Genomic DNA, 22,419 nt, shown 5'->3' on the forward strand with positions numbered 1-22,419 from the left:
GTTGAAATTTGACTGAATCATCAGCCTTTTATCCCCTTTGTGGTAATTACAGGAACAGTTAATGATGCCTTATATGAGCACCCATGGCCACCTCATTGTTCTCATGGAAATGCTTCCCTTCAGTTATTTTTCCACAAATGCTGTCCCACACAGAGCATTACCCAGCAAAACGCGGGGCAAAATATTTTCTTGCTGCAGAAAATGCAGCTGTGGGCAGGAAAGCCCAATACCGGCTGTACCACGCTGTTTAGCCACACTTCTTAGGAAACAAATCTCACACCTGCTTTTTGGGCACAGCTCCTTCCAAAGAGCAGAGATCTGCTGCAAAAAGATGCTGCAGCGGGGATTTCTCTCCTCTGAGAGCTCTGACAGCCTGGACTAATCACTGGATACGAGTTTTCACCTCCCAGTGTAGGCATTAATTTGGGTCAGGTGAAACGCTCTCTGGAGACATTTCTTTCTCCCATTGACTCTAGAGAAAGCTTAGTACGTCAGGCTGCTCTCCAGAGCTACAGAAAATGCCCTCTGAGGAGGTGCCTTGCTTACAACACTCACTTACCCCCACTTACTTGTTTTTTAACCCTGTGGCTGCTTAAACCAAGTCTAAGAGAAGACAGGATCCTCATTCAAATTGCCCTTTGGCTCTCAGTTCTCAAATATTTCCCATGCATGATGCCTGTGCTGGAGCCATGTGCATTTTATTACTTGTGTAGGATGTTCCTTAGTCATAACCAGCGAAGGGACAGCCTGTTCTCCATTAAAACTTTGAGCCATGCCACATTCTTGTTTATGTTTTCTGTTTTAAGGGGAGGCAGCACCAGCTCTGCAACCAGACCTTCCTTCAGCCGTACATCAGTAAAGAGACCTCACAGCAGCAATAACAGTTTTGCAACAATTTATTAGCAATGTTCAGAGAAAATACAAAATCTTATTTACAATGAAATCATAAGAATGGCTGGACAAAAAGAGCAGGGGGATACAGAGCCAGGGTCTGGGTGATGCAGACCTCAGGTCAAGGACATCCACACGGAGGAAGAGAAGCAGCCCTGCACCTCCCCTGCGCCGATGGTCAGGGAACCCAGGAGGAACATGCCTATAGCTATATCCCACCCCTAATCCTGTGTTACTCAGCCTCAGGAGGACTTCCACCTCTCTGAGCATGTGCACATTCCTCACTGCTTCAGTCCAGGTGCTGTCACTAGGCCTGGCTTGGATGGACTGCAAGCCATGGGGTCAGCACCGGAGAGGGACCAGGACACATGCAAGAAGGGAGCCCTGTGGAGGGGCACGGGAAGGCAGCAAGCCATCCCCACTCGAGTGGCCTGGAGATGGAGCAGGTGCCATGCAAGCTTTTCCCACGCAGGAGCAGAAAGCCAGGATGTAGCAGCAGCTCAGGCAGCGGCAAAGTTACTCCACACCAGAAGGAAAAAGAGCAAGAGATCCAGAGCAGGCTGCAGATCCGTGTTCTCCTCCCCAGGTCTCAGGGTACGCAGGGCCAGTTTGGAGGAGTCCCGGTGCAGAAAGGAAGGCTGCAGAGCTCTGGTCTGGATTGTCCTCCAGAGGAGGAGTTTTAGGACTATTTCAGAGTCAGAACTCATCACGTAACTCCATACTCCCTCCTCAGAAGATGGGAAGCAGAAATACTTACAAGGCCTTTTGCTTTGTCTGCTTTTGCACAGCCAGTCTGCTAAGATATTTCAGAAGTGCCTGCATGGGTCTGAGCCAGAAAATTCCCTCTTTAAACTCTTACTTCATAAACTTTTAGGGTGCCTCCCATTCTGTCCCCTCTCCCAGTTCTGCCTGCTCAGCAATTCAAGGCCCTTGTTTCTTCTCTGCAATGCACTGCAGAAATCAGTGGGTCATGAGCTTAGTGCTGTCATCACCTAATAGTCTCCTTTTTCCTTAAAATTATTTTGGCTTTGCTTTTTTTAATTGGTTTGAGGGGGGCTGTTGGGTAGGAAGGTAAAATGGAAGGTATCAGTTGTGCTCCTGTGTGATCCTGGACAAGGCCGGTGCAGCCGCAGAGGGGCTGAAGCATTTTTACTCAGCACAGTAACTTTCCTCTGCCCAGCTCGGGGCACGGAACACGTGTGGCGGGAGGATACAAACATGTGAAGGGTAAAAGCCAGGGCAGCAGCAGAGGAGGAATGTGCGGTACGGAGCATTTTGGCATAGCCTCTCTCGAACACGCAGGGATTGCTAGAGGCAGCTCAGTGACGCACTTGCCCTGGCATTCCCAGAGAGATTGAAGATACGGGTTTCTATCAGCAGAAAGGATCACTTTTTAAATAAGAGCAAAAGGCCTCTTATCTCCACCTGGAGCTTTACAGTTAGAAATTAGCCAGCTAATCCCCCAACCAGGGGAATGCGAGCAAGGGGAAGATGGAAAGTTACCTGAGCACTCAGAGGTATCCAGTGCTCTCACTGACATCCCCGTCTGGGGGAGCAAAACTGGAAAATGGCCAGAGGAAGAGGCGATGTTGGTGTTTGCTACAAAGCAGTGCCCGTTTTGAGCAACAGACGTTCACCCTGGCCTCAGCGTCTGGGTAGTGGCCACTTAGGACCATTAATCTCAAGAAACCAAGACAATTTGGTGAAGGCATCAGATCCTCACGATGAGTCACAGGATCTCAGCCGCCCATTTCCCACTTCAGGAGGTGCCTGGCTTTGTACAGGCTCTGAAACTCGGCCTCTTTCTTCTCTGCCAATCACCCTTACATGGGATCACAACCCTCCCAAGTGAAGAGCCACACTTCAGAGAGAACTGAACATGGGTGGGGAGGTGAGCACACAGCCATAGTCCTGCTATCCCTCTCTGGGAAGAAAAGAAAGGACACGCTCAGCCCCATGGCCAGATGCAAAGGATACAGAATTCTTCCTGCAGGGGCATTAGGGATGTCCTCAAAGAGGCTGCACGTCCTGAACAACAGGTTCCCTTGTGCCTGGAGGACTGATTGCTGGGACATCCAGACTATGTGATCCCATGCTCTGCACTTCTAAAAGCAGGCACTATCACGAATATATCTCTGCAGAGGCCACAAGGCTCCAAATGAGTGCAGGAGAGAAACAGGGGGATGCAATTATTTCCCTAGCCTCCTCCCTTTCTTCAGCTGTTTTTCCTGCCAGGATCCTAGCAAAATTCCCTACTCTCCTCCCCTTAATTTTATTTTCCCTTTGCAGAGCTGATCTCAGCACTTCAACACCCCATGATATACAGAACTCAGACAGGCAACTCTGACAGCCTCTGGGGAAAAGAAGATCTCGGGCTCATGCCTCCCAGTCTCTGGTCTGGTTTGATCTCAGTAGGAGTGGAGGGAGCAGAAGAGACATAACACTTAAGCCCTGCTTTGCTTTCTGGGTCACAAAGGCCTAACAGCATATATACAAGCTGCATAAGGAACCCAGGGGCTTTGCTCAGCTGACTGAATGGAGCCTGCTACTGGGCCAGAAAGGGTGGGTTTGTTTTTGTTTGCTTTTTTAAACCCTCTTTTTCTCCTCTTTTAAGATTTATTTTAAACACTTGCATCTTGCCAGCAAAGAGACGATACTGCCTTGCTGCACTCACTCCTGGCTGGAACCGAAGAACTGGAGGAAGAAGGAGAAGATGTAGATGATGTCCAGATAGATATTGAGGGCTCCAAAGATGTATTCCTCTGGGCTCAGTGAGTACCGACGATTCCCCATCAACATCTGGGTATCAAATGCCAGGAACTGTGAGGAAAGAGAAGGAAACCCAATGACATGGAGATTTGGCACAGGGAGGCAAGAAGTGCTCTAACGACAGGAGTTCTCCAAATTGCTTCACTGTACCCAGAACAAAAATGCAGCCACTTTTTATGGGCTGTAACTGCAATTTCAAAGCCCAGAACAATGCACTGAAGAAGCTGCAACCTTCCCCTTCCTTCATTTTGCTCTTGATAGTCAAACCCTGAGCCCAACTGTTACTCCAGGCCTGCTTCCTTCATGCTTCATCCATCCCAAATGTGCCCCAGGATCAGCTCTGGAGCAGTTCTCCGTGCTCTTCCTCAGCCAGTCCCTGTTGCCAGTCTTCCCCCAGTTATTCCCAGACTTCCCCCAGTTCAGAAACACCTGCCAGGGAACAAGGTGATCTGGATCCAACATGACATTGCAGCAGCAGCAACACCAGAGCAATAAAGAGCAAGAAACCCCAGATCCTGGGCAGCACCAAGGTCTGCAGAGGTAGCCAGACCCAGAGGGGAGCAGAGACCTTTCTGAGGTACAGCCACGACTGAGTGCAGGCCAGATTTTACCAGTGAAGCCATCACAGTGGGAACCCACTGCCCAGTCTGCCTGCAGGGACACAGCACTCACAGGAACAAACCTGGGCTACAAGACAGGCTGCAAGAAAACCTGCACCGTGTCGCACGACTTCAAGCCAAGTATCTTCTTCCATCTCACTTTTACTCCCTCTGCTAACGTAGCCCATGACAGACACCTTGGCACGGAGCTCTTCAGGGCTGGCCGGGCATCTTTGCCATCACCTGGGGTCAGCTGGCACCTTTGCCCTCCCCAGTCATAAAAAACAACTGATCTCCCCAGATACTGTCAGGCTGAGCTGAGGTTCTGACTGAAGTTTATGGGCTAATTATAAGATGTTTAAGCTCACTTGTATTTTACAGAACAGTCTTTAATCATGAATCACAGAAGAAATATCCGAGCTCACTTGAAATGACTTTTACAGCTAATAAGAACAGTTGAGCAATTTCATTTATTCACAACATGCCCAATAGGCACCGCCTTGAACCCCAAGGCAGCCCTCCTCTTGACCCCCACCTCGAGGTAACACCAAGCATCTTCCCAGACAACTCCCACACCTGAACAGCAAGTGTGGCACTGCTGGGACTTGCTCTGGGAAGGCACGGCCAGGGAGCACTCGAAGGAATGAATCAAGCCTTTGCAACTTTCCTTGGAGGAGCTGCCCAGCTTCAGGGCTTTTCCTGCCTGCAATGAACCTTCCTAATGCCCCTTAATCCCAAACCACGGCTTCTCACGCTTTCTGCACCTCAGTTTTTGTTAGTCAAACTCATACCCAGGCCTTGGCTCACTCCACTCAGCCGGCCGCGACTTGACTTTGCTTCTGCAGCCTCATTTCATCCCCAGTTCCCTTTGAGCCCTGCGATCCAGCTCCCACGGATGTGCCGAAGTTTGGTCTCTGCTTTTCCCACTCCAGAGATGCCTTTTTGCCCCGTCCCTACACTGGTTTCTGCTGTTCACACCTAGTGTTGCGCATACAGCATGAGCTTGCCAATCACACCATGCTCAGCACCAGCACTGTCACGTACACCAGCACCTTCTCGGGACAGGGCTGAGGTCACTGCACTAATTGCTATTCATGAGCCATTTGAAGATGTGGACCTCTACAGCCCTGCGACTCACTCTTCTCCCTTCCCCAAGCACCCTTCAAGGCTAAAAGCATTTAATCCTTCCTTATTTGCTTATTTTTCCTGCCAGCACATTCCCAGGCCCCATGACCAGCACCCACTTACCATGGTAAATATAATGGCACCAAGCAGAGCATAGATTGCGTGGAGCCAAGGGACCTAAAGGAAACAAATCCATCAGTCAGTGCCTGGGAGAAAACTGGTTAATTAGGACTTGACCCAGAAGAGGGCTTAGATCTCATGTGGAGGATACAAGTTCGGGAAAGTGCTCTAATAGCCCAGGATGGACTCACACCACTTCCAGCTCCAACACAGTTTCTGTTGTGGACCTTTTCATGACAAAGAACAGGTCACTGTGCCTCAGTTTCCCCTCTCACTGTGGTCTTTGTGTCCCTTTGGCTCATAAGCTTCTAGATCAGGTACTTGTGTTTCCGAATAGCCTATGTCACCACAGCTGCTGTCTCTGTGGAAATGTCTTAGCACTGTCCTGATGGAAACACATTTTGCAGCAGCCCCAGGAGGTGTTTATTTGCCCAGACTGGAAGAAACACCAAATGCTTCCAAGAGCCAGACCCAGCTTTAATTAAGAAGCATAACTTCAATGTGTCCATCTGCTGGAGTCACAGCAGGAAATGCACTGGAATTAAGACCAAACCCCACCCCTGCTTGCTGTGGCACAGTAGCACCCAGCGCTAATGGAGAAGGTGCCTTGTGTTCCAGGAGAAGGTGCCCACACCGAGCTGATTCAACACAGAGCTCGAAGCCTGCCTCCCCAGATAGACAAGCTCATTACAAGGCTGCCTCAAGCTATGCTTATCTTGACAAGCTGCAAGATAAAGAGTAGTTGTCTCAACAGTTTAATGGCAGTGGCTTGGCGCTGTAAGCTGGTTTACCCTCACGTTTGCACAGGGGAGAGGTGGAACTCAAGCCAAGACTACCAAAATCCAAGCTCCTGATTTTGGAAACACCAGCCTGTGTATTTGTCCATCATCAGACCAACTCCAGGGCTAGTACCAGTGGGAGTATCTTCTGCAGGTCTGACCCTTAAAGCATCACTCAGGTCCCCAGAGGAGCCAGGTGAGATGTGAAGAGTTTGGAGGTCCCTTAAAGGCTGCTGTGATCAAAAAGCTGGGTGCCGTTGTCTTCAGCACAAGCAAGCATTCAGGGTGATTAGTGGTGGCTGCACAGCCCCACACACCTTCCCTCTTTCATCAGCATCTTCCAGGGTCTGTCAGGCTCTTGCCTGAATGACGACTCTCCTAATGAAACACTCTTGGATGGAGACCAGACACTCTGCACTGCCACACCAAACCCTCTATCAGGTGTAGTCACAAGCTGCTCCAAGATTTCAGCTGGGCACAGCTAACGCCAGCTGGAAGGGGCTGGGCCCATGCCAGAGGGGCTGGCAGCAGTTGGAGGAGCAATAAGGTGGTCACTCATCATCAAGACTTGTCCCTGGGATCCGAATCACCCTCTGGAGGTGCTTCTTTCTGAGAAATTTGAGCCTTAGGATTTAAACACTGCAGGACGTTGCCTGGAGTTGGTGTGAACACAGCCAGGTCTGGCCAGACAGGCACCCCATGGCACTTGTCCGGAGTCCAAGTCCTGCCCTGAATTTGGGACAAGGGCCCTGCGTGGGGCAAGGCAGCGCTTTAATGTGCTCACTACCCTGGTTTTACTGGAGGGGAAACTGAGGCACAAGCAGGTGATATGACCTGCCATGGGGTCACTACACAGCTCCAGGAACAGAAGCAAACTTCCTCAAGCCCCAGGCCAGTGCTGTCCTACAACCTGATATCTGATTGTACAACCACCAGGTAACAGCCACCTGGTCTCGCCTTCTCTTTCTGTTGGTGTTTCTGCACCTTTTCAGAGAGCAGGCTGGGACACCCCTCTCAAGCCAAGCCCTGGAGCTTGCCCGCTTTAGGCTGATCAACTCCCAGCCTTGCACCAGCACTGGTGGCACTGGGTGAGGAAGGGGCCCAGGTCGTTACTCACGTATTGGTAGGGCAGGATCACAGCCAGGATGATGCTACCAAAGAAGAGCACCATGACCATCACGAAGAGGACGCCCTGGTAGGAGGTGAAGTCAAACTGCGGAGGCAAAGAACATCACGTTACCCATATCCACGGGGAGGGACTCTCCAGCAGCACACCCGTCCTGCTGTCACACGGCAATTGTTTCACCTGCATCTCAGGTCCTATAGCCCGATGCCCATCTGCATGGCACGCAGAGCCAAACACTTACCATGTCCCCTTTATTGCCATGGGCAAGAACCCGGTACCCATCGGGTACCTGAAATCCAAAAGCCCATCGTACACGTTTGTGCCAGTGCCCTTCTGTACCCCGCAGCTTAATCCTCAAAAAAGCCCAGCTTACCCTCATCCTCCAGCCCCATCGATAACCCTGACACATCCCTCACCCCAGAATCTGTCCTAATCTTCCTGTAACCTTCACTTTGCACCCCAGCACCCCTCAGGTTGCTCCTGCATCCAGAGCCCTACAGACCTTCCCCTTCCCACCTCACCCCCAGCACTGCCTGACCCTGTGTCCTACCCCGGCAGATTCTTCTCCCAGAGGGACTGATCAGCACAAGCTCACCTTGGTCTGGAAGCTGAAGATCGTGACAGACAGACACACCAGGGCTGTGATCCCCAAACACAGAAGGACTGACTTGGTGTTGTAGTAACTGCAAAATTAACAGCAAAACCACTTTTCAGTGTTTCCCACAGGAACGGGTAGAAGGAGGGATTAAGACAGGCAGAAGCTTGGCAGAGGTGTACACAGAAAACATGAGTCCTAGGGGCACAAACAGCACTGAAATTATCGATGTCCCCCTTAACGTAAAGAGGGGAGGATAGAAAACACTAAAAAAAAATACTAGATGGGTTTTCCTCCTGCTTTAAATAGAAGAGGGTAGGCAGGAGGGCATGTCTATGCCTTCTGGGAACTCATGAGCAGCTAAGATGGGGACTTACTATACAAATCTATCTGTCCGTGGACAGATGGAGAAGGGGAGGATTCATACTAGGAGGGAATAAAAATAGAATGACAAATGTCATTGCAGCACAATGAGGAATCAGAAAGCTGCAGCCACTCTTACGCTACTGATGTGCTCGTAACAGGGGTTTGGGTCTTGGAAAACCACAGGCAAGGAGGGATTTGACCAGCTAGGGAGACTGCAGGCTTCGGTTATAATTTTTTTGTATGTCTGACCACTGCTTTTGGTTACAGCACCGGCCCTAAGAGAAGCCAGTCCCCACTCTCCCCTTCGGTTTGATTGGAGAGTGATATCGCTGGTATTTTCCCGGAGTTGCTGAAGCTGCTACTTTCTTTGTCCCCAGCACACATCCATCAACTCCCACTGGCTCATCTGCCTCATCACCAGGGACCCACGTGAACCAGGGCCGATCTTGTGAGCAGATTGTAACAGTAAAAATACAAGCTGTAGACTACAAAAAACCTGAAACTGCTGGAAAAAACTCCTTGTCTCACTCCGGCCCCATCTGCTAGCGTGCTGCTTCGTGGGAAAGGTGCGATCACAGTGTGTGGCAGCCCCCTATAGCCCATCCCTGCAGGTGCTGCCTTGTCCCTGGCTCTCTAGTGCTCATCTGTAGGATTCAGCACAGCCAGGAACTGCCCCGTGCTGCCTCGGCTGTGCCAGAGAAGGGGATGTCACCATAGGTCTTGGAGAGCTGCTTTAAAATGTATTTTCAAAAGGGAAGGTCAGGCCTTGTGTGGCTGCTGGAACAGCTCCAGAGAGATCAGGTGGCGCATATATTTCAGAAGTAGGGAAGTTTTTTTGCAGGAAAAGACAGGACATAGGACCAGAAGACATCCAGAGACCACGTGCTCAACCTACCTGGAGAGCATCCCAGTGAGATAAGCCATGGAGAGTGTCTGGGAAGGAAGGAGAACCACATTACTTCTGCATTCATGTCCCAGGGAGAGACACGCAATGGATAAAACATTTCAATTACAGTGATAAGTGCAGTGAAACCTCTTAAACAGATGCTCAAGAGAAGCAATTTTTGCATAGTTTCTAATCCTCCAGTGATTAATACCCACAGGGCAGGTTAAAATGAGGGCAAGCCACCACCCTGAGAGCAGTCCCACCTTCTCTGTCCCTCTACCCCTCTTGCACAGGACTCGAGCACCCTACCCCAGCTCCCATCACGACCAGTCTCCACAGGTTTGGGGTTTTTTGGTGGTTTTTTTTCTTTTTTTTAAACAGAGGCTCCCTTCTTTCCTGCTTATCACACTCTAGTTCAATTACAGCTCCTCAGCCCAAGTGCAGGGCAATTAGAGGACAAAATTTCTCCAGGAATCCAGACCAAACGTCTCTCCCGCTTGGACCCATTATGAAACCCACGCTGGCTGCAGGGGCAGGGCAGACGCTGTCCAGATGTGCTACTTACAAAGATGCTCAACAGGATCAGATTCCATGGGAAATACCTCCTGCAAGTGAAGAAACAGTGGCTGGTCAGCCCTGCGATGCGGAGGGCAGAGGCAGTCAGCAGCGCTGCACAACAGCTTGCACAAGACGTGCCATATAATTAATGGCCTGTGCAGCAAATGGCAGGGGTGGTGCAAGGGGACGATCATCCTGTTGGGAACGAGAGTGCATTTGGGGTGCTCCTAGACCAAGAGGGTAAACGTCCCCATGATATTCCAGCAGAGCACCCTGCTCTGCTGGGAACAGACGGCCATCCCCTGCAGTGTTTAACAACGAGAGTTTGGAGCTGCACAGTGATGCAGTTTGCTGCAACGTAGCTTCCTTCCCAGCTGCAACTTGACTTCAGCTTTTAATGCTGTGTTGCAGCAACCCACAACTGCATCAGGCCTGAAAACACAGCTGCCACCTCAGTCCCTACATCACTGCGTTGGCATGACCCCATCCCATCTCCGCAACATCATTGGTCATGCTTGAAACAAGAGGAAAACATTCATCCTTCATTTTGTGGGGTTGTTTCAAAACCAAAAGGAAAATATTTTACCTGGGTCCAGAGCAGCAAGCAAGAATCAAGTAGGTCACAAAGAAAACAGCACTGCAAAGAAGAGAAAAAGAGCAGTTAGGGAGGAAAACCCAGGTGTTGTGTGGTGATACAGGAGAGAAGTCTCCAGCTGACAAGTTTCAGTGCCCTGCTGCGCTGTTTAAAATGCCAGCACCGTGCCAGAAGATGAAGCTGGGTAGGAATTAAGGCAAATACTGCTTCTCACTGAAGCCGTTTTCTGCCCACAGCTGCCTGCTTTGCATGTGCCAGTCCCCAAACTGGGACACACAGACATCCCTGAAAAACCCAAAGGATAGTTTTAGGGCAGAGCAAGGGTAGCATTCAGCTCCAGGACAGATGGAGCACCCAAACATGTTCGTTGTTGACACCTCGTCGGTGCATGAATTGCTCATACGGAGGTGGCCAGACTTTGCCCCTCATTTCCAGGCACTTCCTGGCTTGCTGGGATCAAGGCATCCTGCTGGAATTCCAGCAGCACTTTAAACCAAGATTCACAGGGCTGGCAAAAGTGACTTGCCTAAGGCCAGATGGAAGGTCTGTGTCGGAGAAGGGAACTGGTCCCATGTTACTGCACCAGTAGAAGGATCCTCTAAGGTCAGTGAAGCTCGCAGACCCAAGCCTAATATGCTGTTGCACAAGCCATCCCCGGGTCACAGGAAAGTTATTTATCTCACATGACTTGACCCTTCAGCAAAGCAAAAAAATCCAACAGCTGAGGGATGGTCTCCCTCTGCTCTGGATGTCACGCAGCCCGGGTGTTTTTCCACAGTGCTGATGGGTTATGGCACAGTGGGAACCTGCTTTCACCCAGCGCCTGGGGGGGGAAAGCAGCTTCCAAGCATGCCGATGGCTGCACGATAGCCAGTCACCTTAGGTCTAATAAATGAACATGACGGCAAAACCCACGGGCCATGATAAACACACCAGAGATAAACCTGAGCATTGCTCTCCCACGGGGAAACCAGGAAAGCTGGAGTGGACACGGCTGAATAGATGGAAAGCAAACACGTAGGGAGCAAAGAGAGCCACTGCAGTTGTCCATCTCCTTTGCATCCCTTGTTGCCCGTCTGCGCTTGCTTTATTCCCTCCGAGCCATCACCCCAGCAGTAGGAAAGCACCCTGGGGCACCCACTTTTATTTTGCAGAGGTATATAGAGAGTTGGGGGTCTCTGTGTATGAAGGAGATCCAAATCCAGATCAGAACAAGCAATTGGAGATGCTGGGATGGAGGGAAGGGCTGGCTCGCTGGGAGCTGAAGTCCCTCAGGTACACAGCTACCCCCAGCTGGGCCAAGACGCGTTTGCTCCTACTGAAAGTTAGGAAGAAATAACTGCTCACTGGCCAGTAAGCTGCAAGAGATGAACCCAAAGGTCAAAGCATAGACCTGAGCAGAGCTTGGGCTCATCTCCCTACCAGGCATCGCTGCTTCTCCAGTCTACCAACGGGCCAAGGAGGAGCACGTTATTTTCCCTTGAGGTCAAAGAGGCTGATGTCAGCTCCCTTCTATTACTGCTAGTTTGGATCTTTTTTTCAAAGTTATATAAGCTGGTGTCTCATCTCCGGGCCTGGACACATTTCATGATTTGGGTGTGAACTAATTAAAGCCAAGTTCACAGAGCCTTGTTCACAGACAATTGCATTGCACACTCTGCCTGCTTAATTAGCAGCACTAACACAAGCGGCAGCCAGGAAACGCACGGGAGCACAAGCACAAGCCTACGCTGCCTCCAAACTGACCTTTCGGACCAGGCTCGGCTAACGAATGGCATCCCAAACTCTGGGCACCGACAGCAGCTCCGTGATGAAGATCCAGACATGACAGCCCCACTCCGACACGGCCAGAAACATCCAAATACCTCCAACTGCACCCACCCCCCCGCCCCCTTCACTGCCTGCACCCTTCTTCGCATCTGCTGCATATCAAGGCGTGCGATGTAAACCCAGGTGACCTCCCCACTTGCAAAGGGACAAGCCCAAAATTAAGCCTCTGAGGTACCCTGAGCACCCTTCCAGGTCTCACATCTGGGTTTCTGCACTGTTTTCCTGGAAGCCCCCCTGTTTTACCTGGTTTGCTCTCAAGCAATACTCATGTATTTACTTTGACCCCAGTTTGTAGAGACCCTCCTCTTGGAAGGATTTGCAGGTATCCAGCTTCTCTCATGTCTCATTTAGGTGGGATTTTCTATATTCTCACCTCAGAAACCATTAATTTCCCCAGCTTTCCCTGCTCACATATTCTTCACATACAAGGTACAAAAGTGTTTGGAAAGTGTCTCCACATCACCACAGCCACATCCAGAGCTGTTTGGAGCACACATGGCCACAGGAGAAGACAGAGATACTCACTAGGAAGCCCAATACCAGGCAGAGTGTGTCTGAATGTACCCCTTGACCGGCTCGCTGCAAGACAGAGAAAATGAGTGCTGAGCAGAAAGCATAAAAAACCCAATCATTTCACAGTTTGCTGCTAAATTAAACCTGGGAACACGCATAGGGTGATGCAGCACAGGGTATGTGAAAAAAAAAAACCAAACCAAAACAACAACACACTGAATCTACCCAGCAGACTGACCAACTGGAAAGAAATTCAACCTGTCAAGTCGGAAAGACAGCCCCGCTGTTATCAATTACACAGCCGGGCTTGCTTGGGGAACGGCCGCTGCCTTCTCTGAGAAGTGATTAAGGAGCTGAAATCCTCAGGCTGACAGTGATTCATTATTTATTCTGGAGGCAACGTGAGCCACACATGCCCAAAATGCTCAGTCATCCGAGCTAGAGGCAGCTGCTGCTCGAGTGTGGGGTATCTGCTTCTGCAAGGGGAGGTAACCCAGCCCCTGAAGCTGAGGTAGGCTGGGATCTGATGGCCTTGATAACTCCCAAAGGAAAAATACAGCAGTTAATTTTTAAGGGCAAGCAGCCTGGGCCTCTTGGCTGGGGATAGCACCCAGAACGGACAGTGCACCATCCTGAGGACGTGCAGGAAAGGTATCAGAAGTACTGAAGGACCTCTCGGGGTTCTCCCAGTTTTGTTTTTCTATTGGAGCACACTGGAAAAAAAATTCAGGTATCTACATAACAGACAACACCCCCAAGTAACAGGTAATTCAAGATCAGGTCATGCACAGGACAAAGCAAGCATTACTGCTACACAAGGGACCTACCAGAAGGTGAAGAAAGCCACAATAACAAGAGTGACCAAGAGCTGGACCATCAGGATGGCATAAACCTGCAACGAGAGGCAGCCCGTGGGTGACCCACAGACCCTCTGCTTCCCACCCAGCCCAGGGAAACCAGCAAAGCCATTGCAGCCAGGTCCCTCCAAGGCTCAGAGCTGGTCTCCTGCCTTCACAGGGGAAGGCTGAGCCTGGAGACACTTGCCCCTTACCTTCCTGATGAACACTCTGCGCACATTCCTGTCATCCCAGCTGAAGGTCGTGAGCATCTCTGTGTCTCCTGGGTACCCGCCACTGCCATAGCTCGGGCTTGTGCCTGAAGCAGAAGCCAGACAGATCAGCTCCCGTCACCCAGTTCCCTCCCCAGCTACAATAATCTGACCCCAGTGATTGACTACAGCTCAGGAGGCCCAAATTTCAAGGTTTTCTGGTTGCATTGCAAAACAGAAGCTTGGTGGGGTGCACTCTTCTCCCTTCCCACTCCTAAATCTTATTAGGACCATCTCCAAGAAGAGAGAGAGGAAACCACTTCTGCAAACTCCAGCCCAGCAAGGACACCAGGGGTGATTCCTGTCGCTGGTAACACCGTATCCTTAATGGTAATTAGAGGGCTCGTATCATATCCTTGCTCACCTTTCACTGAATATTAAAGCATCCCCCAGAGGAGCTGTGACTCAGCACCTCAGTCATTCCCGTCAGGAGCTCTGGTGCAGGAGGATTCCCTCGCTGCTCTCTAATTGCCTGAGCTTAGACTGTGTCTGCATCATGTCTTATGTCAACACTGTGCCCTCTCCTCTGAGACAAGCTCATTACAGCCAGCTTTTCTGTAAGGTCCATCCCTGAATCTGATTTCTGTGCAGGGAGCCAGAGAACGGTTTAGCAGCAAACCTAAACACAGGGGAAACAACTCCAGTGCTACTACTGAGAGTACCTTCCCCCCAAATCATCACACCACACAACCCGGCTCTGCTTTGCTGAAGGCTCTGTAATACGAACTCTTGTTGCTGGAGTTTCCCTGCAGATGGGCAAGGGGGAAGGCTGGACCATAAAGCATCGGTTCGCTCTGTAGCCTGAAGGGAGATGGAGGGAAATATCGGAAAACTTCTGCCTGCGGGGAGGTGACTGTGCCACCAGCCAGGGGTGAAGGTGGCAGCGAGGATACTGCAGGGCGGGCGGCTGCAAGGAGAAACCCAAAGCAGCAGCTTCTCCCTGCTGGGATCAGCTGCACAAATTAGATATAAGAATCTGCCTTCTCCATCTGCTGAACCTCATGCTCAAGAAAAAATAAAACAAATACCGAAGCCTCTGTTGCCTTAGCGCATCATTCCCCTGTGCTTCTCTTGCAAATATCCCCCTCCATGTTACTAAGAGCCCCCCCGCCTGGGTTTGCTATAGAACGAAGGCTTATGAGATTACACCAGCTACACGCTCATGTCCCTGCCTGTTTGTCAGATGCCTCCCCTCCTTCTCAAAGCTTTTTAGCTCAGTGATACTCAGATCATTCAGGCAGATGGAGGAGAGATCCTCTGCAGACACCAGCAAAGCCAAACTCCAGGCCCTGGTCCTGGATTTCTTCTGTTTTACTGGTCAAAGGTTGCTTGCTTTTATTGCAGAAGCCTCATCCTAAAGATGCCCCTGGCAGGAAATAAATCTCTTGTGCTCTTCTTGTGCCTAATAAATCTCTTGTGCCTTCTTCTACGCCCCAGTGGAGATGAAACTCCTGCAGTGCATCCTCCCTGCGTTTCTGCGAGATCTATCATCGCCATGCGGGGCTGAGAGCACCTGAGGCCCATATCCTCGGGACGCTTCGGTGCCTCCTGCGTCAAAGCAATCAAGGCATCTAAACACCAAATTAGATGCCTAAATGCCTCAGAGGAATGGAGGGGGTTTCCTCCTCCCTGGCTGGTGTCCCCAGCGCTGGTCACCTCCCAGCCAAGGGCCACATCTGAGGCAGCAAGATAGTGTGTCCCAAGCTCATTATTAAAGGAAGCAACTCAAAACACACACCTCTTCTCTCTAGCTACTTCCACTCTCATATAAGCCGTCAGACACAGCCCCATGGCACGTGTCCCCCCTGACCCTGGTGCAGGAGCCACAGCTTGCAGCGTGGCTGAGGGCAGGGAAAGGGGAGGAGGAGATGAAATCAGAGGAAAACACCATCAGGGATCAGGGCACAGGACACAGCTGCAGAGAGGAAATCCTGCCAGGCTCATCAGGGAGGGGACAAGAGGTGACACATCACCTAAACAAGTCCTCCAGGATACCCAAAATACCCATTTGGGCTTTACCTATCCAAATTCATCATGACAGTAGAAAGACCCAGATGGTTGCTAGAGCAAGCTGGACGGTTATTTATCCCCTCTGTTTCTGACCACTGAAGGCAAACGAGAATGGGAAAAGTCAATGAAACCATCGGAGTGTGCGGGCACACACATCTCGGAGGGGTTTAGCTTGTTCTTTCCCCTTCCCTAAACATCTCCATCCCTGCCACTGCAGCCGTCCCCGCCGGATGGATCAGGCAGTCAGCAAAGCACAGCAGGGGAAGAGGACTGAGCAGAGAGAGGGGACTCAGGGGTCGTTAAACCCAGTCCCTCCAGCACTCACTCCAGTTCAAGCTGTGCTGACCAAGCAGTTGGCCACCCCAGCAGTCTCACTTGCCGGCCACTGCGTCCATCCCAGCTTGCCACCACACAGCCGTTCCCCTGCACTGGGCACAGTCGAGCCTTTGTCCGCTCATCACAACCAAGCAGAAGCTGCGCGCAGCACCCAGGGAAGAAAAGCTGTTTGTTTGCTGAGGACTCGGCCACCCAGCCCAATGCTGGAACAATTCAGCCTTCAAGTCCAGCCATTTTCACCTCCCCTGGCTCTGACCACCAGCCCGTAGCAGCCAGACATCACTGGTGCCGCGACACTGATTTTGCCAGTTCAGCGGCTTCTTTGAAAGCCGGGGTTGAGCAGGAGCTAGAGGGGGGGCTGCTGCCTGCAGAGCTGGGAGCATTGTACCAGGACTCTCCCCAGCCCTGGGAGGTGGCGTTGCCCAGTGCAGCAAGCTGGGAGAGGGGATTTTTCCCGTCCTGGTAGCGGGGAGGAGAGCAGGGACAGAGCACTGGAGTTTAGTCCCACCTCAGGAAGGCAGTGCGGTCTCGTGGTTGGGTGAAATGGCTCTTACATATAGATCCAGACTTATATGGCTTATAGCTACAGCTCTGGGATGAGCTCTACCAAACTGGGACCACATCCCTGGTTCCTCTCTTCTCTACAAGCCTGTGGGGGGAATCTCTGCACCCCTCTACCCCCTCTGCCAGGGGCTCACCCTGGGTACAGCCACAGAAGCACTTACTGGGGTCAACATAAGCCCAGCTGGGGTGAAGCGGGACCGATGGGGGAGGAGGGTAAGCACCAGACTTCAACCCTTCTCCCGCTGTCGCCTCCTCATAGGTCGGAGGAGCTGGTGGAGCCGTGGCATTGTCCTTCTTCTCTCCTTGCCCCTCAGAGTTGGGGGGCTTGTTGTTCACAGAGAGCTGCAGGGGAAGGAGGGGGACGGGGGGAAAGAGGGAGATTAGAATGTAAAAACAGCACAGGAAGGAGCATCCTCTGATGTGATTGAGGGAAGAGATGAGAAAACACCTGACATGTTAAAGGGGATGAAAAATTATAGACAGCTGGGTCTGAGGGGAGACACAGCCTTGCCCAGGGTCCTCCATGTGTCTCAGGCTCATTTGTAACACTGGAAAACATCCAAATAATTCTCTGTTTTTCAGCCTACTTCTTTCTAAATTTCCCTTTAAAAGTGCTTTCAGTTACTGGGCAGAAAATCCTGAACTCCTTCATTTCCACTTACACCCACATTTTGGGGAGTCTCTCCTAGCCCCCAAGAAACACTCTGGCTTGGCCCTCCAACTTTTTCTTCTAGCTCGTTTCTCTCAGCCCATCCAGAGGCTCAGCCTCGCTGCTTTCCATATTTTGAAGGTGCAGCTAAGGAACTCAGGATCCCACATCTTCAGACTATGAAATCCCAGCAAAGAGCCAGCCTCAGGCCACCTGAGAAGTTCCTTCTCCTTGGGAACATTATCCATCTAACCTTCTAGATCTTTGTCATTCTGGGATAAGTTATGAGCCTGGTATCCTGCCCTTGCTGCCAAACAGGGTGCCAGCTCAGCATCAGGAATAGCAGCCCCATGGATCACAGGGATGTGGGGCTGGAACCACAAAAAGTCCAAAATGAAGCAGACAGACTAATTAGCCCCACAACAGACAGTGCAGCCCCTGTAAGGAGGTCTTAAATTAAAGGTGTAACAGGCCTTTGAAAATAAAGTCAGGGTACCAGGCTGGTATATGCATCACGATCAGATCCAGCTGCATCGGAATAACTGCACCTCCTCCTCTGCCAGCTCACAAGGACTGTCCTCATCCTGTCCTTTATTACAAGCTCTTGGGTATAGGGTGGCCAATATCCTGCAAAACCCCCAGAGATACCCAAGGAGATACAAGAGGGACGGTGCTGCCCTGCCGCCTGCATCCAGGCAGCCTCCGGCATCGTTGTCATGGCAATGGTGCATTGTCCTGTCATAGGATGTGTAACCCCCGCCTCCCTGGTCTCAGAGCATTGGGAAGCCCCCAAAATCCAGAGCTCTCTGGGCCAGGAAGGAGGTGCTGAGGTGCTCAGGGCAGGTGCCGGGTCCTGACTGCAGAGGGCATGGATGGGGAAACACAAACACCCCGCTGAGCTCCCTGACATCCAGGATGGGTGGAGGAAACGGCCACAGGTCCAACAGCAGGGTTGAGCTGCACATCCAGCCCCAGGAAAAACAGCCCCCAACCCCATAATGACACAGCCCTCCATCCTCTTCCTCTGCCAAAAACACCCCCACCGCAGGGGCCGACGGACCGGGCTGTGCGCAGGTACCCAGCTCCCCCCTCCACAGCAACTGTTTTATTCCTTAAATCCCCTCTCCTCAACCCACTTCCCCCCTCTACACATGCAACAGTTAATACAAGCAGGACGACTCATCATCCCAGCGCTGGCCTCCCACCTACCTTCCCCTGGGTCATGGCTCCTCGCTAACGATGCTGCCGGACCCTTCGAGCAGCAGCAGGAGGGAGAGGGCCGGAGCTGAACACAAACCTCCTCGCTGGGTCCCTTCCACCCGCTCTCCCGGGATGTCTCGGGACTGGCTGCAACCGCCGCAGCCTCCGCAGCCTGCGCTGATGCCTTCACCTTCTAGCAACATCCACGGAGCAACGGGCGCTGAGGGAGGACCGTACCATTCCCAGCCTGTGGCACAGGGGGAAGCCGGGAAAGAAACGGCTAAAACAGGCGAGCGGCCACCGGCAACGATGGGGAGGATGCCCGGACACGATGGGGAGGATGCCCGGACACGATGGGGAGGATGCCCGGACACAGCACTGGGGAGGCAGCGGCAGGATCCCACACCGCGGCGTGGGGAGCAGCTGCCCCTGGGATGCTGAACTTAGGGCTGGGATTGCGAAGGGGAGGGAGAGGCGAAGGATGCTTCGCTGCAGCATCTCTCTGCTGCTGCGCGTCAGAGCCGACCGTGGGCCAGGGAGCTGCGGCTTCCACAGGCCCCGCTGCAGGCGGGCACAGCGAGGAGGGTGATGATGGGGGGCAGAGGGGAGAGCCGGAGGGAGCAATTGCACACAGGGCCCTGGCTCCCTTCCTGACCCTTTCCAGGCTTTTGCCCCGTGTGTGCGTTGTCTTCTCTGAACTGATGCAGCCCCACTCAGGGGGCAAAAGAAGAGTTTGGAGGCGTCCCCGGGCAGCCAGCAGACCATGAACACCGTGCAGTCCCCATCACCAAAGCAATATTATCAATTCAAGCCCCTGAGGAGGCAGCTAAATGGGGAGTCCAGCGCCCAGCCCAGAGCACATCCAAGGGAAGGAGCACAAAGTGAATGAGATTTTACCCTCCCTGACAGGGTCTGGGGAAGGGAAGGAGGGGGAAGGGGGTCACGTTACAGTCTGAGGGCACAGGGAGATGGAGACATCTCCCCTTACGCCACAGGCAGCAGGAGGGGGGGGAAAAAAATCATCACTTTACATAGTGAAGTACTTCACATGGGCAGAAAATTTGTTCAGGACAGAGGAAGAAACAGTACAAACACAGCACACCCTCTGCCTAAACGCATGGAGAGTCAGGCTTGTGATGAATGAGAGATGTCAGCAGAGCAGCCTTGCACTGGGCTCCCACAAAATGAAAGCACAATTTCAGGCCGTTCTGGACTACACTGGGGCTAGGAGCTGTGTCCCTACATCCCAGCTCTCCACATCCTCTCTGGTCCTTCCCCACTCCCTTCAAGTCATTTATTGCTTGTCATGCCAGAACCATACATCACACCTCAAATTAGTTTGCCACATCTATAACACAGGTACAAAAAATAAATTAGCTTATCTGTTTGCCATGAAAAAAAAAAAAAACAAAACACAACAATGCCACATTTTAGGCTCCCTAGACACAGTCCTAGAAAAGGTGAAGAACAGGCTGTCTGCAAGGAAAGGAGGCTGGAAAGACCATCCCCATTTGCAGCTTCTGTGAAGAAGCAGGCAATGGAAGGGTTAAAAGGAAAGCATGAGCTGAAAATGAAAGAATGCAGCCAAGCAATGTACAGCTGGCATCCATACAGACCTAGCCCGAGCTATTCAATTGGAAAGAGAGGCGATTACCACAAGGACTGCAAAAACTTGTCAGGATTATTCAGAATCAATTAAGTGCCAGTTAACCACAAGCTCTTCAAGGGCTTTTATTCTCCTTGAGGCTGAGCAGAGGCATAAATCCGGGCAGGTCCCAAGTGAGAGAGAGAAACTCAGCCCAGCAGGTGAGGTTCTCACTGCTCCAGCCAAGCACAAGGAAACTTTTCTTGGCTTGGTCAACCCCCTTCAAGCATGGGATGAGCCAAGAGGTCAAGGGCTTGGGAACAGAAACTCTAGGTGATGCACAGCGTCGTGGTGAGAAAGGAGACACACATTTTCTTAAGGAACCCCAGAGGGACTCAATCCAGCTGCAGTCCCTGGCCAAGCCAGATTCCTTGGTGGGATAATGCAAGACCCCACACGCTCCATCCCAGGCTGAAGATGCTTCAAAGAGCTAAAATACTGGGTCTTGAAGAGGAAAAACCTTCCGCAAAGAAAAGCAGATGGCACTGCCTACCACAACAGCCTTCCTCTAAATAAAAAGCAGCAGGGAAGAGGAACCAAACCCCTCCATCACCCTGTTGTTAAAAGGCCCATTCCCACCCCCTGAGCTCCCAGAGGGTGTCTCGGTCTTTTCTCACTGCCCAGCCCCAAAACAAATCCAACACCAACTGGCAATGTTTTCAGGGGACTCTGAGAAACCATCATGTCTTTCCTCGGCCAGGAAAATTATCTGGGAGAGCCCCTGGGCTGCAAGGCTTGAAAGAGTCTCATCTCTGCTACGGGGAAGACAAGGATGACTCTGCCAGCTGATAGCAGTGAAAAGTAGAGCCCTTCAGCCCTTGCAGGGACCATCCTTCTCCACCAAAAAAGCTGCTCCAAGCCTGGTTCCTTGCTCTCTTGTTTGAGCTGGGAGCTCTTAAGCATGCCAGAGTCCTACCAACAAGGTAAATTTTCTCTAGATCTTCTCTTTTCCCAATCTCACAGATGCATTAGGAGGAGAAGGACACACAAGAGCCCCATTCTAGATGGTGATGCTCACACAGAGCATCACAGCAACTGTTCAACATCCCCCATCCAACTCCCTGGCCAACTGCTGGTCCAGCTCAGCATCAGGCCACGCGAAGCAGCCGTTCACCTGCACACAAGTACCTTTAATACTCAGGGGAAAAAAAAAAAAGAAAAAAGAAAATCTCTGTCAAGGCCACACCCTGCCAAATCCACAAGGGATTTCACAGGGATTAAAGCAACTTTGCTGAGCCCTCAATCACATGAAAAACAAGGTGAAGAAAAACTGATGGGATAATGAAGGGTTTTGCTGCATCAACATACATAATAGCACACCCAGGAGCCCACTGTAAATATGCTTTCCCCATCCCCAAGAGGGAGAAGCCCCCCCTAGCAGCGAATGCTCTGCAAATGACTTTAAAAAAGAAACATTAAAAAACTCAGGAATCTACCCTGGGCTTTCAGGCTGCTGAATTATCCATGGATTATTAACGCTAAATTCTGCCACCAGGCTTGGTCCCTAGATGGGAGATGAACAGGCAAGTTGGGAACATCAGGGTATGCATGAAGAGGAGTTTGGAAGGATAAAAGAGATAAAACCACCCTTATTCTTGAGGGGTAAAGCCCTACCTTCATCTCCCACCTCGCCAGCATCCCCGGCACAGGGTAGGCAGGGAGCTACCCAGTGCCTATCAGCCTCAAGAGAGCATCACCTCCGTGGGAGGTGGAAACCTGCTCCCAAGAGCCAGTATCCCCCTTCCTGGCCAGCTCATACCTTCTTGTTCTCGTGCAGAATCCTTCAGCTGAAATAGCTCTCCTTCCTTCCCAAGCTGTTCTTGCAGAGCAGAGACAACTTCCCATTAACATGCAACAGAAGGAGCTGGACAAGCCAGAACTATTTGGGGTGGGATGTTCTCCTCGCTGGCTTCTGCAGGAAGCATCAGGCTCCAGCTCAGGCCTTGATAGCCAACACTAGTGCCTGTTGGAAGCACAAAACAGTGAAAAACTGCAAAATCCACACTTGCTGAACAGCTGGTGCCCAGAGCAGACACAGCACAGGGTGAAGATCTGGTGGTTTGTGTTTCCATGGCACCGAGAAGGAACACGAAGTGAGGTGGAAGCCACACAGTCTCGTTTTGCTTTTTGCAAGAAATGTTTTGTGCAACTGCTT

At 51.5% G+C, this 22,419-nt stretch overlaps 1 protein-coding gene across 1 annotated transcript; it reads right to left on the bottom strand.

Annotated features, from left to right (window-relative positions):
* Positions 1-877: 877 nt before the first annotated feature.
* FAIM2 (Fas apoptotic inhibitory molecule 2) lies at positions 878-18,959 on the bottom strand. Its single transcript, XM_074807652.1, has 12 exons — positions 18,629-18,959; positions 16,932-17,112; positions 13,804-13,907; positions 13,580-13,644; positions 12,765-12,818; positions 10,401-10,451; positions 9,822-9,861; positions 9,266-9,303; positions 8,005-8,092; positions 7,401-7,496; positions 5,508-5,561; positions 878-3,711 (listed from the first exon to the last, which is right to left on the bottom strand). Exons 1-12 carry the CDS (start codon positions 18,641-18,643, stop codon positions 3,562-3,564), a joined length of 936 nt encoding a protein of 311 aa, XP_074663753.1. The 5' UTR covers positions 18,644-18,959; the 3' UTR covers positions 878-3,561.
* Positions 18,960-22,419: the final 3,460 nt, after the last annotated feature.

The sequence above is a fragment of the Strix aluco genome, chromosome 27 (assembly GCF_031877795.1).
Source record: "Strix aluco isolate bStrAlu1 chromosome 27, bStrAlu1.hap1, whole genome shotgun sequence".
NCBI classification, from domain to species: Eukaryota; Metazoa; Chordata; class Aves; order Strigiformes; family Strigidae; genus Strix; species Strix aluco.